This window comes from Podarcis erhardii (assembly GCF_964252035.2).
Source record: "Podarcis erhardii genome assembly, chromosome: 16".
NCBI classification, from domain to species: domain Eukaryota; kingdom Metazoa; phylum Chordata; class Lepidosauria; order Squamata; family Lacertidae; genus Podarcis; species Podarcis erhardii.
Genome location: NC_138514.1, coordinates 25,446,218 through 25,463,013, shown reverse-complemented (window position 1 = coordinate 25,463,013; position 16,796 = coordinate 25,446,218). Strand labels below are relative to the sequence as shown.

Genomic DNA, 16,796 nt, shown 5'->3' with positions numbered 1-16,796 from the left:
CTGAGAAAAGACTCCCTGGATAGCCATTGCTGCCAGTCAGTGCCAAGAATACTGAGGTGGGCTGACTCAGTATGAAGCAGCTTCTTGGGAACTAACCTTTCCTCCTTTCGCTCCTTAGGATGGGGAACACTCCAGACTCTGCCTCGGACAACCTGAGCTTCCGGTGTGCTGCCAGCCTTGCCGAGCAGCCGCCCCCAGCAACTGGGAGCGAAAAAGCAGAGCTCTGAAGGTGCTTCCTCCCAAAAGGACACAGACCTTTTCTCCCGTGGAGAGACCGGATCCCCACTTTGGTTCTGGGGAGGAGCCTCTTGAAAAAGGAGGTTTAGGAAGGGCTGAATTGATGCTGCTGCAAGTTTGAGGCAAAGGCACCTTCCCCAACCTGGTATCTTTCATATGTGGTCAGACCCTAAGGGTCAACCCTCGGCAATGCAGGAATTACAGCTCTATATCAGAATCATAGCGTTGGAAAGGACTCTGAGGATCATCTAGTCCAACCCCCTGCAATGTAGGAATATGCAGTTGTCCCATATGGGGATTGAACCTACAACCTTGCTGTAACCAACAGAAGGCCACCCAACCTCTCTATAAAAACCTCCCACCAAGGAGAGTCCACCACCTTCCGAGGGAGCCTGTTCCTCTGTCCAACTGTTCTTCCTCTCAGAAGTTTCTTTGTAATGTTTAGTTGGAATCTCCTTTCCTGAATCCATTGTTTCAGGTCTGACCCTCTGGAGCAGCAGGAAATAACCTTGCTCCATCTTCCAAGTGGCAGCCCTTCAGAAATTGGAAGAGGGGTCTTGTTTCACCTCTCCAGGCTCAACATGCCCAACACCCTCAGCTGCTCCCTGTAAAAGGCTTGGCTTCCAGACCCTTCATCGTCTGGGTCACCCTTCCCTGCAAATGTTCCAGAGAGGTTGAAGGGAGTTTGAGTCCAGCCACGTCCAGAGGGTACCAGATTGTGGGAGGCTGAGCTGCAGAACACTGCAGAATAAACAGATTATAACTTGGAAGCGCCTGTTTTATCATAGGATTCTAGAGTTGGAAGGAGACCAAATGGTCCTCTAGTTGAACCCCCTGCTATATGAAGAACCCTGTAGATGTCGCTAAGCAAGTGATTCGAGGAAGCAAGATGTCGCTGTGCAATGAACAAAAGTCCACATCCAATAAATAAAGCACATTTATTCATTCTTAAATCAATCCCTCCCCTACAAAACCAATCCATTCCCTTCCGTGTGTGCAGCTGTAATAAATAGTCATAATAAATAATTTCACACCCCTGAGCTATTGGGCTGATGCTATATATAGCAGGAAGTGTGGGGGACATCCCTAGCCCTGCAGATGTTGCTGAACTGCAACTCCCATCAGCCCTGACCATTGGTTGTGCTTGCTAGGGCTGATGGGAGTTGTAGTTCATCAGCACCTTTTCTAAGGCTTGCTGGACACTCACTTTGCCACTGGGCATCACAATACAGACATGAAGCAGCAGTTGTGTTCCAGAGTCCATGGCAGGCCAACCAGAGGAGGCACAGGCCTCCCTCCTGGTCCAGCACCCGTGTTTCCAACGCTGGCTGCACAGATGCCTTCAGGAACACGAGAAGCCGAACTTGAAAGCAAGAGGCAACCCCAACTCCCCCTGCCCAATCCCATTGTTTGTGCCCTATGATCTGGTATTCTGAGGTATACAGCCTCTGACACTGGAGGTTCCATGTTTATCTCTTGCCACTCACAGCTCCTGGAAAACCCCATGCATTTGTCTAGTCTTAAAAGATTTCTTGGGGCAGCAAATTCAATATTTCTAAGAGGTTTAAGGGCCTTGGGACTCCTTTCCATACAGCAGCTTCTCTGCCTCATTTAAGCAGCCATACGCTGGGGGTGAAAAGAAGCTTGCTTCACCTGTTGAGTTTCTCCAGAGGCCCTGTTGAATTTTTTCCTGCCATCCACTCCTTTTTACGTTGCATGGAGATGACCCTTCAGTGGCTGGAGTTTACCGCTTCAAAATTGTTAACAGAATCAGAATTGTGAGCTGGAAGGGGCCACAAGGGTTATCGAGTTCAAGCCCCTGCAATGCAGGAATATTCGATGCCTGCATTTAATTTCTGAGCATATATCGCCTTGCATATTTTTGTCCGCCACTCTTAGGATGGGGCTGGTTAAAGATTTAAACAATGTCCCACCCTACCCCCCCCAGTCCAGGAAGAAAAACCAGACAAAATTCTGCAAGTTTCTAGAGCACTACTATACTGTTATAATTTTGGTGTGTCTCAGACTGTGTAATTAAGGAAAGTATATATAATGAGAGCATGTGGTATAGTGGTTAGATTGCCAGACTAAGACTTTGGGTTCAAATCTCCACCCCAGCTCAGCCATAAAGTTCTCTGGAGATTGCTCACCCTAGCCTACCTCACAGGGTTGCAGGGAAGATAAAAATGGTGAGCAGGAAGTGTTGCTGAGCTCCATGGAGAAAAGGCAATATGAGTTGTTGTTTTTTTAAAAGTAAATAATAAAGTTTTGCTTTAGCTGTTAACATGCTGGGAGGCTTCGCCTGACCACCGAGCGTGCTGGAACTCAGAACAACTCTTCCTCGGCTGCCAAGCTGAACAGAACGGCCTTGGGAGTGTTTTCAAAGAGAGCAGCCCGGTTCTGGGCTTCACCCTTCTTCACCCAGTGCCCATAGATCCGGAAGGCGCAAGCGTCGATCAGTTTGCGGACAGGCTTCAGGCTGTAGGGGTCCCGCTGCAGCACGTCCCTGGTGATGGGCTTGACGTTGCGGTAGTTGAGGTAGATGCGGACTGATGCCAGGACAGTCAAGCAGATGACCTGGAGAGGGAGATGGAACACGTTTAGAAACTCAGTGACGAGGGCTGTAGGCTGATAAAATGAAAGGACAGCACATAGTTAAACTGCGGAACTCACTTCTGCAGGAGGCAGTGAGTGCCACCAAATTTGGATGGCTTTAAAAGAGGATTCGGGACGCGGGTGACGCTGTGGGTTAAACCACAGAGTCTAGGACTTGCCAATCAGAAGGTCGGCGGTTCAAATCCCCGCAATGGGGTGAGCTCCTGTTGCTCGGTCCCTGCTCCTGCCAACCTAGCAGTTCGAAAGCACGTCAAAGTGCAAGTAGATAAATAGGTACTGCTCTGACGAGAAGGTAAACGGCGTTTCTGTGCGCTGCTCTGGTTTGCCAGAAGCGGCTTAGTCATGCTGGCCACATGACCCAGAAGTTGTACGCCAGCTCCCTCGGCCAATAAAGCGAGATGAGTGCCGCAACCCCAGAGTCGGCCACGACTGGACCTAACGGTCAGGGGTCCCTTTACCTTTACCTAAAAGAGGATTAGACAAATTCATGGCGGAGGAGAGAGCTATTGATGACTACTAGCCACGATGGCTATGCTCTGCCTCCACGGTCGGAGGCTGCAATGCTTCTGAATACCAGTTTCTGGAAGGAGGGTAGTGTGCTCTTGTGCTTGGATCCTGCTTGCGGGTTTCCCAGAAGAGGCATCTGGATTGGCCACTGTGAGATCAGGATGCTGGACTAGCTGGGCTGTTCGCTTCATCCAGCAGCCCCTTATGTTTAGGGAGCATTTCATTGACTCATTGCCTGTCTTTTGACTGAGGAATCTATATCAATTTAACTGCTTTGAAATGATCTTCAGCGTCAATAATTGACTTTTGGGAGGGGAAAACCTGTTTAGGTCAGCTTCTACAGAGGACATCTGTACTACTAGGTTTAGACCAGTCTTCCCCAAGCTGCAGTCACCAGCTGTTTTGGACTCTCAACTCCTATCAGCCTCAGCCAGCACAGCTTTATGATGCCTGAGGAAATGAGAGTTAAGTGATAAAAAGAGCAAGGAGGAGCTTCCAGTGCACAGCAGGCCATGTCATAAAATTTTAGAGTTGGAAAGGATCTCAAGGGTCATATTCAACCCCCAGCAATGCAATAATCGCAGCTAAAGAAGGGGGAAAGGACTGCAATTCTATGGTGACAAGCAACATCTGGGCGTCAGACACTGGGTCAGGTGAGCCCCCCAGCAGGACCTGGCTAACTCCCTTACCCTGAATTTCCGGAAGGGGCTGAAGTGTCGGACCTCCTCCACGACGTACTGCTGGAAGAAGGGGTGGGCGAGGGCATCTTCCACGGTGTAGCGGTGTTGCGGCTTCACCACCAAGAAGTGGGCGATCTATAGGCAGAGGAAGAAGAGCTCGGGTTGGGCTGCAGGAAGGCTTCTGGGGCTGCTAAAGCACGAACTGGGGCCCAGACAATTTGCCATCTGCCCTGCGCCAGTCAGAGCTCACCAGCCACAGATCATAGCCTGGCACATACCTAGCAATCAAACCCTTCTCTCCTTTTGCTTGCCTGATTATAAATTGTTCAGGCCTTGAATGAGGGGTCACCCGTGGGATTTAGAGACAGTGGACCCTTTCAGACTGTCTCTGTTTTCAAGGGGGATTCAATTGCACCCCAGAAAATTCAGGTGGTATAGTTAAAGGTCTGGCATTATAAGTGTGGAAGGGGGTAAAATCTCAGTTCACTTTCTGTATCCTGTTTGTAATTGTTCTGACCTCTGTCCTTTGAGTTGCCTTTTCTTCCTGAGAGTCAGGAGACCTGGTAAGTGAACATAGGAAGCTACCTATACTGAAAATAAAGGAAGATTCTAGTCCTCTTGATTCTAAACAAAGGGCCAATTTAAATAGGAAGCTGCTTATACAGAGTCAGGCCATCTAGCTACGCCAGATGTAGGGTGGTGTGGGTGGTTCCCCCACATGGGGCACCAAGCCAAGGGGGCTAATAATAGAAGTACCTACTCCCAAGTACAAAAAGAAATTATTGTGAAAATAAGAAATATATGGGCAAGGGGCTCACCAAATGTTTTCCTTGCTCAGGACACCATATTACCAAAGTCTGTCCCTGAATCTAGCACATTATTGTCTACACTGATTGGCACTGACTCTTTGGGTTTCAGAAGTGGGACATTCCCTACCCTATGGAGATGAACCTGAAACTTTCTGCATGCAACAAATATGCTCCACCACTGAGCTACAGCCCCTTCTGCTTAAACAACAAAATATTATACTTTAAATCTGTTGTTCACAGAAACTTAGGAAGCTGCCTTATATGCAGCCAGGCCATTGGGTCCACCTTGCTCACTATCGTCTACACCAGGCTTCCTCAACCTCGGCCCTCCAGATGTTTTGAGACTACAATTCCCATCACCCCGACCACTGGGTCCTGCTAGCTAGGGATCATGGGAGTTGTAGGCCAAAAACATCTGGAGGGCAGAGTTTTAGGAAGCCTGGTCTACACTGAATGGCTGCAGCTCTCCATGGTTTCAGGTAGAGGGGCTCTACCTGGAGATAGTGTGGGTTGAAGCCGGGGCCTTGTGCATGCCAAGCAGATGTTCTGCCACGGAGCTATGGCCCTTCCGCCCTCCCTCTTGAAAGACCACCCACCAGGTCCTTGACGGTGTCCGACTGATCGTCCCACTCTGGGGAGCCGAACTTGTAGTCCCCGTTCATGATCATCCTCAGCATCAGCATCTGCTTCCGGTGCCAGAATGGAGGGGATCCTGCCAGCAAGGTGTACATGATGACTCCGGTGCTCCACCTGAAACAAGCAATCCCACTCCCATAATTAAATGCATCTGCGCCTGAGTTGTGCATAATGTAAAGCAGACACAACGCGCATCACGAGTCACGGAGAACGAAGGGTGGATGAAGATAGAAGTGTTGGGTAATTCCAATAGTGTGCCGGTGGGTGGATAACAAGGAGGGAGCCAGTCTGGCCTCTTTGGGGAGGGAATGCTGCAATCTGGAAGCAGCCATGGGGAAGGCTCTCTCATGTGTCACCACCAGCTGTGCTTCTGATGCTGATGGGATCAAGAGAAGGTGCTTCCCTGAGTACCTGAGCACCCAGGTAGGTTCCTCAAGGGGTTTGTGATCTTTTAGGTAAGTCTACTCCCCCACCCCATGATGATATATTGGTTCTGCTTACATGTCAACTTCCTTCCCATAACCTGGATGGTCTGGATCCATGGAACATTCTAGTATTTCAGGAGCCAAGTAGCCAGGAGTTCCACAGATCTCTGCAAAGAAAAGGAATAAAAAGCTAAACACTTGTTAAAAGTAATATCAGTTAGTATTAATTATTATTAAAATCCTGCTAAACCCATTGGCTCAAAGCAAGTTAAGAACCTAAGAAGAGCCTGTTGGATCGGGCCAAGACCTATCTAGTCCAGCATCCTGTTCTCACAGTGGCCAACCAGATGAGTGTGGGAAACATGCCAGTTTCAGGATTTTTTTGTCTAGACAGATGCTGCAGGACTGTATGATCCTGGGCTTGTAAAATGAGGAAGGGCTTTGACTCATGGTTTGCACAGTGAGGTTTTCCAGGCTCAATCTACAGCACCTCTAGGTAAGTGTTTGGAAAAGACCCCTGTCTGAAACCCTGGCTGGCCAATGTGCACAATACTAAACTAGATGGACTCAGTATAGAGCAGGGATGGGGAACTTCCGGCCCTGGAGCAGAATGCATCCCTTAAAACTAAGGCTGTAGGAAGGAATTTATTTCTGCTCCGCTCTGTCTACACAGCATGCAACACTGTTTCCCTTCTACTGCAGTTCACCTGGCAAAAACTACATTATTCATCTCTTAGCAATGGCAAAATTTTACCTAATTTCACGCCATTCATTTCAGGGCAAAGGAACACAATGCAAATTAGCGGGAAATTCATCAACAATACATGGTTTGGGGGCAGAAAACAGCAACAGGGAACACCAATAATGTTTGTTGGATTTGTTCCCATTCTGGACACAAGATGAATAAAACAAACATGCAGCAATTTCCCTCAGTGTTCTCTGGCCTCCCTTAGGAGCTGTGCCATAACTTTGAACTTTTCTCTTTCCAAGCTGTGACACTTTAGGATTTACAGTTTCTATTCTTTGTTTTCTTTCTGTCTGTCACGTTTGCACTTTCTTTTTGTTAACAAATCAAATAATAATATAAAACCCTTTGCTTGCTTGGGTACAATGGTGAATGTGTGTGTGTGTGTGTGTTTAAGTTTCCATATTGTACCAGGGTAAGAGTCCCACCAGTTGCTCCACCCACTTTTTGCCTCTGGCCCCACCCACTCCAGCCAGTGGCCCCCAGGTGGTTTTTCTGTAAGGGAATGTGCCCTTGGGTTGAAAAAGGTTCCCACCCCTGATATGGAGCGGCTTCCTCCTTTTTTTTTTAAGGGGCAGGGGTTAGAATGCAGCCTCCATCTTCACCACCCCACAGTTTCCAATCTTTGCCATAAGCCCGCCATGCCACCTTTGAGCTTTTCATCTCTGTGCAGCTGACAGGAGAAGCCAAAGTCGGTCAGTTTGATGTTCATGTCATCGTCCAGAAGGATGTTCTCCGGCTTGAGATCCCTGTGGACAATGTTCATGCTGTGGAGATACTGGATGACTTCCAGGAGAGCACGCATGATCTTCCTGCAGGGAGAGAGAGCGGATGCTTCTTAGCAAAAGGAAACCATCCAAAGTAGAAGATGGGCGACCCTGTTCCCTACTGCTTTGCTGAAGTACCGGTATGTAGATGCATGGATGGATAGATCAGGGGAGCCTGTGTGGTACCCTCCAGATGTTGCTGGAATCTCCCATCATCCCTGACCATTGGCCATACTGGCTGGGCCTGATGAAGTCCAGCAACATCTGGAGGGCACCACATTGCCTAACCCAGAGAGAAAGAGAAACATAAACAATTCAATATTTTAGTGTGGCAGCACCAACAATTTGGAACTCCCTGCCTCTTAACATCAGGCAGGTGCCTTCAATGTACTCTTTTTATGCACCTTCTTAAAACATTGATTAGATAACCCTAATTTGTTCAGAAAGCTGGCACGAGTTTTAATCTGTTTTTAGTCCATTGTTATTTTACCTTTTCAAAAGTCTTAAATTATTGTTAATTCTTCTTATTGGTAATTTTATTGTTTTATCTATTTTTGCAAATCGCTCTGAGGTTTGTTTGTTTTTTGTACAACCAAGTAGCGTATAAATTTTATGAAATAAATTAAATAAATATATATACACAGGCTACAAAAAGTGAGGCTAGAGGGAAATTAAATGCACCCTAAATTTATAACGAGAAACAGATAAAGTTGCTATTGTAGTATACTTCTCTTGTCTTTTTATCAGTTGTTTTGTTTACAATTGTATAATTATAACACAGACATAGAAATATAAGGCTGTCACCACACAGCCCCGTAGGAGGATTTGTAGTGCTAGATTTGCATGAAGTCGAGGTGGGGAGCAAAAAGAGAAGGCAGGTTTTATAATGGTGGCTTTCAACAACAGGAGAGATTTGAATAAAGTAAGGATGGAGGGACATGAGATGCTCTGAGGAGATGGGGGAGTTGGGTGGGAGTTGGCAAGCAATGTGAGCAGGGGAGCAGCCCCCACCCACAGTTGTTGGTGATAACACATAGATCCTGACATTCCAGGTAACACAAAGCCACTTGTCATGCCTAAATCAACCCTTTCTAATCAATCCTGTCCAAAGATTAATTCACAGGACACTTGTCTTCAGAGCAAATCTGTTCTCTCTCTCGGGCTCAGACCCAGACTTCTTATTACAGTGGTTCGTGTCTCTAGAAAACCCAACTCCCAATATTTTGCCAGGCAAATATTTTGTGTGAGCAAAAAACCAGACCTGGGGTGCAGAGGCAGGGGGATAGGTTGACAACTCTAATCAAGCCTCACAACAGCCCTGTGTGGTAGGCCGGTATTATCACCCCCATTTTGTCTCTGTAGGGCGGTTGAAACAGAGGGGGCTGAAATGCCTTACCTGGTTTCCTTCTCACTTAAGGTCACCTTCTCTGTGAGGTAATCAAAGAGCTCCCCTCTCTTCATTCTAAGTTGAGGGAGGGAAACAAAATTACATCAAAAATAAGCTAAATAAGAAGCAAAGGGCATTAGCTGATGTGGGGAAGGTTGAAGGCTTCACAATTCCTCTTTCCCCTTTTACAGATCGAACAGCACTCCTAAAACTTCCAATGTTTACTTCAACTGGCCTCCAAATCTCAGGGTTTTGGGGTGTTTTTTTTTAAGCCTCTGGTCCTCATGGTTCAAAGGATAAGCTTGGTCAGAAATGGGGATATGGCCTAGTAAGATCTCAGCCAGGTCAGGGTACATATTTAAAGCACTCATGGGAATCAGAATTTCTGCCAGAAGATACATTTGGATAAATTCTAATGACTGTATCATTATGAATGAATTATGGTATATGCTTTGACAGATAATAGATATGTGAAGAGAAGTAAGAAAAAGTGTGTCTGAAACGGATGTTAGGAGAATTTGCTTACTCAGAGTGCATTAAACATGTATCGAGAATGTTTGTGCAGGAAAAACTCCGGTTAAAGCAGCCGCCACACCAGCTATTACACAAATGCGGGGCGGCTAAAAATAGACCCCCAAGGATCTGTGACAGCAGCAGAGACCTTAGCAAAGGTTACGGGGAAATCTGAGCCAGCCCCACAACAGAGAGGCGGAGGGATGAACAGCTGCTCCCTTCATGCCATGGGAACGTTTATCGTTGACCATTGCGAGAAACAGGAGGCTTGGCTTGATGAACCTTTGCTCTGATCCAGCAGGGATCTTCTTGGATTTCAAAACAGGTGACCCACGAATATGGTGACTCGAGCCTGTATGCAGGTGAGTAGCTGCATTTTTCACTAGCTGAAATGCTCCCCAAACCATTTCCAAACATTATATTGTTTGTAAGCCCCAGCCCGGATGCCCATGGCAAAATCTCGCTCTCTCAGTATGATGCGCTGGTTAAAAAAACACCAGTACTTACAGGTCGAACACCAGGAAGAAGAACGTGTTGGATTCAAAGCTGTCCTTCAGCTGGACTGCAAAAGAAAAGATGGTTTTCTTAGCAATGTGGGATCACCTTTGAAGCACTCACCACCTCCACAAAATCTGGGCTTGAAAGCTGAACTGGGCTTTTTACAAACTGTTCTATACCACTCTAATGTTGATGATGTCTTTCCTTCAAGATATCCTAGGAACTGCAGTTAAAAATCAGTGCGGATATCTGTGCAAGATCAACCGGGGAAGCTGGTTTATATCATTTCTGACCCAGTGTAAATTAAACTTTTAAAAGCTGGCAACACTAGATCAGGTCCATTCGTTTTGTTGTGTTAGTTAAACTAAATAGCTTTAATTGGATTTTGAATAAATGTGCAATTCATTGTTTTGAATTTTATTGTGATGGCCTGAAAAGATTTGGGAAACTCTGGTCTAGATCACTTTACTGGCTCTGGCCCAGATATGAGACTGGGAAGGATCCTTCCTGCCCCCTGCTTTCCAAGGCCATTTAACTAGAGATCCCCGAGCAATGGTGCATTGTAATTCAGCTCCACCAGGCCTGCTCTTCCTCACCTGTCACCTGGGGCCAGCCACGCCACCAGACCGGTCATATGACCTCCTGGGGTTGATTGGAGTTTGAGTCCAACATCATCCAGAAGACCACAAAGCATAATTGTCCCCCACGGATTGAGGCCCCTAATGTCTAAAAGACTCCCTTTTCCCCTACAGACCCTCTCAGATGTTAAGCTCTGCAGAGGGGACCCCAAGAGGTATGGGGAATGACAGGCTGGGACAGGGCTTTCTCTGTGATAGCCCCTAGATTGGGAAACTCCCTCCCCACAGATGTGCATCTAAGCACCTTCACTGTAGAGCAGATTATAATTGTCACACGCCTTATGGTGAAGAGCAGGTATGAAATAATTTAAATTAAATTAAAATGGTGCATAAATAGCACATTGGGAGAGATGTGATCATATCAGGAAAGCAATAGATAAATTCCACTGTGATGCCTGTAAAATGTTGAAATGTATGTTTGTTTAAAAATCCTTTGTGGATGGCGTGACTCAGGCAGGGTGACTCAGCAAAGTCAGTCTGGGACATTTTGGCTGCCTGAGGCAAAAGGCAAGTCGTTTCATGTACAGAAGCTGACTGGACTGGCAGTTAAAACTTATTTTAACACTGGCAATGGGATGGATGTCTCTGCCACACCTGAAGCCAACAGGCTAGTGATGGCAGAGGGAGACTGGGGGCCAGGGGCAAGGACAGGTCGTATGACATACAGAAGGTTTGCTGGCTGCTTAATGGTAGGCCCCATAGCTCAAGGACGTTAGCATACCCTCCAACACTTTGAAGCCAAAATCCAAGACGCCATCTTCCTGTTTTCCATCACACAAACCCAGCAGCCATTTTGGCTGCCTTGACCTCATGTGATTCATGCTGTGGTACCACCCCCCACCCCCAATGCACCATTTTGGGGGCACAGGAATATAGGAAGCTGCCATATATCTCTTGCAGACTATTGATCTAGGTGAGTAATGTCAACACTGACTGTCTGTGGCATTCCAGGGTTTCATAAATTGAGTCTTTTCAAGCCCTACCTGGAGATGCTGTCAAGGACTGAACCCAGGATCTTCTGCATGCAGAGCAGATGCTCTGCCACTAAACTACGGCCCTTTCCCAAAGAATAAAGCATGATTCTAGTCCTCATTGTTCTGATTTGAATAAGAAGATAGAAACAGTCTTATATTCACTCAGGCTATTGGTCCACCTAGTTCTGCAATATCTACAATGTGTGGGACATTCTTATCCCTACCTGGAATTGCCGCCAGGGATTGAAACTGGAGCCTTCTGCATGCAAAGCAGATGCAGTAACTGAGAAATTGCTGCCATTTCATACTAATGAAAAGCTACACTTGATCTCTCTGCCTCTAGGTGGTTCTGGCCCTGGAACCAACCGATCCTCTGCTTGGCTGATCCACTGTGCACATGTCTAGGAAATCTTCCAAGGCAGAAGCTCCCTGTAATCAGCCCTGGAATTACAAATGGGTCCCAAAAGCACATTAGGCACCTCTGTACAAATGCCATGAGGCAAGGAGCAGATAGCAAGAAGAGGGAAGCCTTTTCCTGGGAGTGCCTGGTCCTCCTTAAGTTATAGTCTGTGTGTTACGGTAATGCTGATTCATCAGCACATCGAAAATATGATAGCTGGGGCCATGTGGGGATCTCGCAGGGGCTGGATTTAAAGCAGGGGGGTGTCAAATGAGAACACCATCTATCACAGGGAAGAAAACCGTGTCCACCGTTGCGAATGACCAAGGGAAGCAGAACGAGGATTTTTTTTTTTTTTTTATGGCATGGAAATTTTACTCTCTCTGCACTGCAAATGTCACACAAGGAATCGAGACGCTGCCGCACAGGTGTTTATAACAAGATCCCAGACCAGATTTCCCCCCATCATTCCTCACACCCATCAATTCATAATTTTCCAAATGCAATTTCTATTCTCATTGAAACATTTTGCACATATGTTTGATTTTACTTAAGTTGCATTGTTTTTATTTTATTTGTTATTCTTGCATGTCAATGAGGTGTGGGTTCTTTGTAACATTGGAAAAAGGGAAGAAGATGACATTTCAGGGAAATGGGTGGGGTCCTGGAGCTTTTGTCGCATTTATGTTTGAGGAGATGGAGAAGGATTTATGTGAGGGTTCTTTCTTCCATGCCTCAAATCATCTCCCCAGGGGTCTCTGCTGTGTTGCCTACCCAGCTTTTTGGCTTCTTAAAATGGGCATCTTGCTGGCCACTGTGAGAACAGAACGCTGGGCCAAATGGGTCGCTCTTGGCCTGATCCAGCAGCCAGGCTCTCCTTATGTTCTTACCCAGTGGCGTAGTGTGGGGGTGCAGGGAGGGCCGGCCGCACTGGGCGCAACATCTGGGGGTTAGGGTTAGGGGGCGCAAATCCATGGGTTAGGGGGCGCAAATCCACGGGTTAGGGGAGCAAATTACTTGCCTTGCCCCCGGTGCTGACAACCCACGCTACGCCACTGTTCTTACCCAGAGCATTTGAAACAGCAGCACATTTATCCTGAGAAATGGCGGGACACAGGGTTCAGAATCATAAAGACAAAGCAAATCCACAGGCATGATCTCAAGGTCTAGGTCCTTCACTTCAGTGAAAATAACAGCCAGCAGACTCCATTTTTTGCCGCCACCCCCCAATTCATAGCTGTTGTTCCGTTAGAACTTTCTGGAACCAAAGCGTGACTTACTAACGTTTGGGTGTCCAGACACCTTCTGGAGTATGTCAATTTCTTTCAGAGTGGCGTCCCTCAACTCCTTGACTTCTTCTGGAGAGAGATTCCCAGCCGTGATATCTATGATTTTCACTGCATATTCTTCTCTTGTAACTTTATGAATGCAGCGCCGGACGACGCTGCTCACTCCCCTGGTAGGGCAGAGCAGAGAAAAGAGGTTTTAGGCAAGAATTAAACCATATATCTCTGGGACGCAGGTGGCGCTGTGGGTAAAACCTCAGCGCCTAGGACTTGCCGGTGCTGCGCTGGTGCTGGCTCGCCAGAGCAGCTTTGTCACGCTAGCCACGTGACCTGGAAGTGTCTCCGGACAGCGCTGGCCCCTGGCCTCTTAAGCGAGATGGGTGCGCAACCCCAGAGTCGGTCACGACTGGCCCGTACGGGCAGGGGTACCTTTACTTTTACCTTTAAACCATATATCTACACCCTATCTACAAATATATAGGTACTAGGGCCAGTGTGGTGTAGTTGTTAAACTGGTTGATTTGACATCCATATTCTGGTTCTGAGGGACATGCAGCCTATTAACCAGCAAGATTAGTCCCATATATTTCATTTCATTTCATTACCTTCCCAGGATTTCCTTTGGCTCATATTTCTCATAAAATTCCCCAGATGTATGGCTGTCCGGTACTTCTTCAGTCTTGGTCATCTTGGCCTGATTTCCAGCAACCTGCTAGAGGTTTACTTCAAGATGACAAAAAGCTGTAAAGAAACAAACAAGCAAAAACACCCACAGGAAATTAGCTGTCTTCTCCAACATATACCAAATCTTATTGCAGGGAGGGGATCCAGAAGGCCTGGGAGTCAATTGCGGCCCTCTACACTTCTCTAACTGGCCCTCAGGACTCTTCCCATTCCACACACACCCTTCACAGGCCATGCCCCTCAACAGCAGTACTCTGTATCCTCCTCAAGTGTTTATGCCCGACTGGGATGTGCCCTTGAACTGTGATCACAGCACTTGCCTTACCTGGACAATGAACAGAGAAGGGTATGTGTGAAAAATTGCCTGCTTAAAAAGTTAAAATTCACATTCCTTGCTCTGCCCACTTTTGCCACTGGCCGAGCGCGCCACAGGGACGTGGCCCTCAAAAAGTTGCTCAGAAGGGAAAGTGGCCTTTGGACTGAAAATAGGTTTTTATTTCAACTTTATTATCAAAGAAGAAGAAGAATTCCTTGTGTTGATCTTGTATTATTTTGTTGTCACTGCTTGTTTTTTCCATTGTGTGTATAGTCTGATTTTGTTGCTAGATACAATTTCCAAAAAAGGCCCCCCATTCCTGACATGGGGTGTTGCCCAACGTTAGTCAAATCCACAGTATCCTGAAGTGCAGTTAGTGCAAAATGCTACAGCACAATTGCTGACAGGAGTGGGGTCTTGTCAGCATTTAACGCCTGTGCTCTAAGATCTGCACTGGTTGCCGATTTGTTCCCGAGCCAAGATAAAGGTATTACGATTAGTATACAAAGCCCTTTGCAGCATGCAACATTGCCTTATCCTATATACAAGCCCACTAGACTGCTTCCACCTGTGGAATTGGCACTATTACACATGCTAGGTGATTATATTCATTACGTTTTTGCAATAAATCAATCTTCTGGTGTGGTGGGACCCACACTTTGGAACTCCCTGCCAATTGACACCAGGCAGGTGACTTCACTGCACCCTTTTTGGCACTTGCTAAAATGTTTTCGTTTAGGCAAGTCTACCCAGACATGCAGAATATTGGTGTATGTTTTAATTGGATTATTTGTTTGTTTATTAAAATGTTTTCAATAGCTTCAATAGCTGATAATTTTATTGTGGTTTTTTTTTAAACTGCTTTGAGTTTTATAGCAACTTATCTTGCAGTAATAGGATTGTGTCAAATTGGCTTGTAGTTCCCCTTGAAGTCTATGGGACGAATGAAGCCAGTGAAGTCTAGTGAGAGCCAGAGTAGTGCAGTAGTAGTGTCGTGTTGGACCAAGACCTGGGAGAAATCGGGTGCAAATCCCCAGTTAGCCATGAAACTCCCTGGGTGACCCTTGGGGGGTCAGTTGCTGCCCCTTAGCCTAACCTTCCTCACAGGGTTGTTGTAGGGATTAATTGATGTGAGAGAGGACCATGTACACCACCTTGAGCTCCTTGAAAGAAAAAGATGGGATATAATTGCAATAACCAAAAAACATACATCTGAAATCTCATTGGTTTCAATGGGCTCAGCCTTCTATGGGGAAGGAGGGAATCTTCATTCCGGGACCCAGGGTTCCTCACCCTTCTCATGCCCTGATCCCCCATACAATTAGGTAAAGGTAAAGGGACCCCTGACCGTTAGGTCCAGTCGTGGCCGACTCTGGAGTTGCGGCGCTCATCTCGCTTTATTGGCCGAGGGAGCCGGTGTACAGCTTCTGGGTCATGTGGCCAGCATGACTAAGCCGCTTCTGGCGAACCAGAGCAGCGCTCGAAAAAGCCGTTTACCTTCCCACCGGAGTGGTACCTATTTATCTACTTGCACTTTGACGTGCTTTCGAACTGCTAGGTTGGCGGGAGCAGGGACCGAGCAATGGGAGCTCACCCCGTCATGGGGATTCGAACTGCTGACCTTCCAATCGGCAAGTCCTAGGCTCTGTGGTTTAACCCACAGTGCCACCCGCATCCCATACAATTAGGCTTGCTTAAAAACAAACAAGCCATTAGTGACAATTGAAGCTTTAAAAAAGCCTATGGTCACAACCGAACGGCACAGAAGGGGAGGGCTAACCTTCCCCTCATTTTGTGCTGTGACACAAAATCACACTCCCACCCGCAATTGTGGCATGAGGCTTCAAAATAGCCTGCCATTGGCTCTGACAGCCCAGTCCACCTCAGGACATAATCCTTGGAGGCATGTGCAGAGTACAAGCCTCTCATTCCTCTGATACACACACAGGCAGCTCATATGCATTTGGGTTTTAAAGCAAGCAGCTTTGAGAGCTTCAGGGTTAAAAGTGTGACCTCGGTTCCAGATGTCTTGGGGACTAACTGTGATTTCCTAGCAGCGAGGAAAAAGCCACACTCTGGACAAGCTGTGCTCTGCTTTAGTTCAAGCTGAACCCAAGTGCAAATTCAGCTCTGTTTCCAGGCATACTCAGCCCCACCCCAACAAACACATTGTCTTAGAAAGTAATCATTACACCTGCATAAACGTAGGATGGTCTCCAACTAAGCCCTACTCAGAGTAGGCCCACTGGAATTAATGGGCCTGTGTATATCATGCTCATCATTTTCAGGGAGGCTGTCCTGAGTATAAGAAATGCCTTGCCCCCCCCATCTCTTTGCTGAATAGGAGCAATTTCTGGACGAAGTAAATTGGTACTCACCATTACCTTCCTTTCTCTCAAACTGTTCACTTAATCCGGCAGGCAACTCCAGAAACAAATTGCCTTGATTATGTTGAGGCTACAACAAACCAGCCTTCTGTTAATTTGCTGGGGGCACTGTTCCGCCGCTGCGGGAACACCAATGCCCAAAATAAAAACGGTCATGCAACCTGGGAGCTGGTCCAGCCCTACGGTTTGAGCATGCTGAACTGCTGGAGTGTTTATTTAGGAGTGACCCTGCTTTGAGGTGAAGGAGCAGCTCAGCAGAGGCAACAACGCTCTCTCTGAGTTGCTGGAGTG

General features: G+C 46.9%; 2 protein-coding genes across 5 annotated transcripts in view; one reads left to right on the top strand and one right to left on the bottom strand.

The window, feature by feature from the left end:
- The window catches only part of SUMF2 (sulfatase modifying factor 2), a 9,190-nt gene extending 7,913 nt beyond the window's left edge, over window positions 1–1,277 (top strand). For all 3 annotated transcript variants that reach the window (XM_081843799.1, XM_081843798.1, XM_081843800.1), the window contains exon 9: window positions 119–1,277. In XM_081843799.1, coding sequence (XP_081699925.1) covers window positions 119–227 — 109 coding nt within the window. In that variant the 3' untranslated portion in view covers window positions 228–1,277. The remainder of the gene's footprint in view (window positions 1–118) is intronic.
- PHKG1 (phosphorylase kinase catalytic subunit gamma 1) lies at window positions 1,157–16,796 on the bottom strand. 2 transcript variants are annotated; one of them, XM_081843793.1, is made up of 10 exons: window positions 16,497–16,796; window positions 13,724–13,859; window positions 13,113–13,288; window positions 9,830–9,884; window positions 8,819–8,884; window positions 7,304–7,467; window positions 5,987–6,077; window positions 5,446–5,599; window positions 4,050–4,175; window positions 1,157–2,814 (listed from the first exon to the last, which is right to left on the bottom strand). In XM_081843793.1, exons 2-10 carry the CDS (start codon window positions 13,804–13,806, stop codon window positions 2,563–2,565), a joined length of 1,167 nt encoding a protein of 388 aa, XP_081699919.1. In that variant the 5' UTR covers window positions 13,807–13,859; window positions 16,497–16,796; the 3' UTR covers window positions 1,157–2,562. The 2 variants fall into 2 exon arrangements, with proteins under 2 accessions (XP_081699919.1, XP_081699920.1); XM_081843794.1 differs by having other exon boundaries at window positions 16,503–16,796.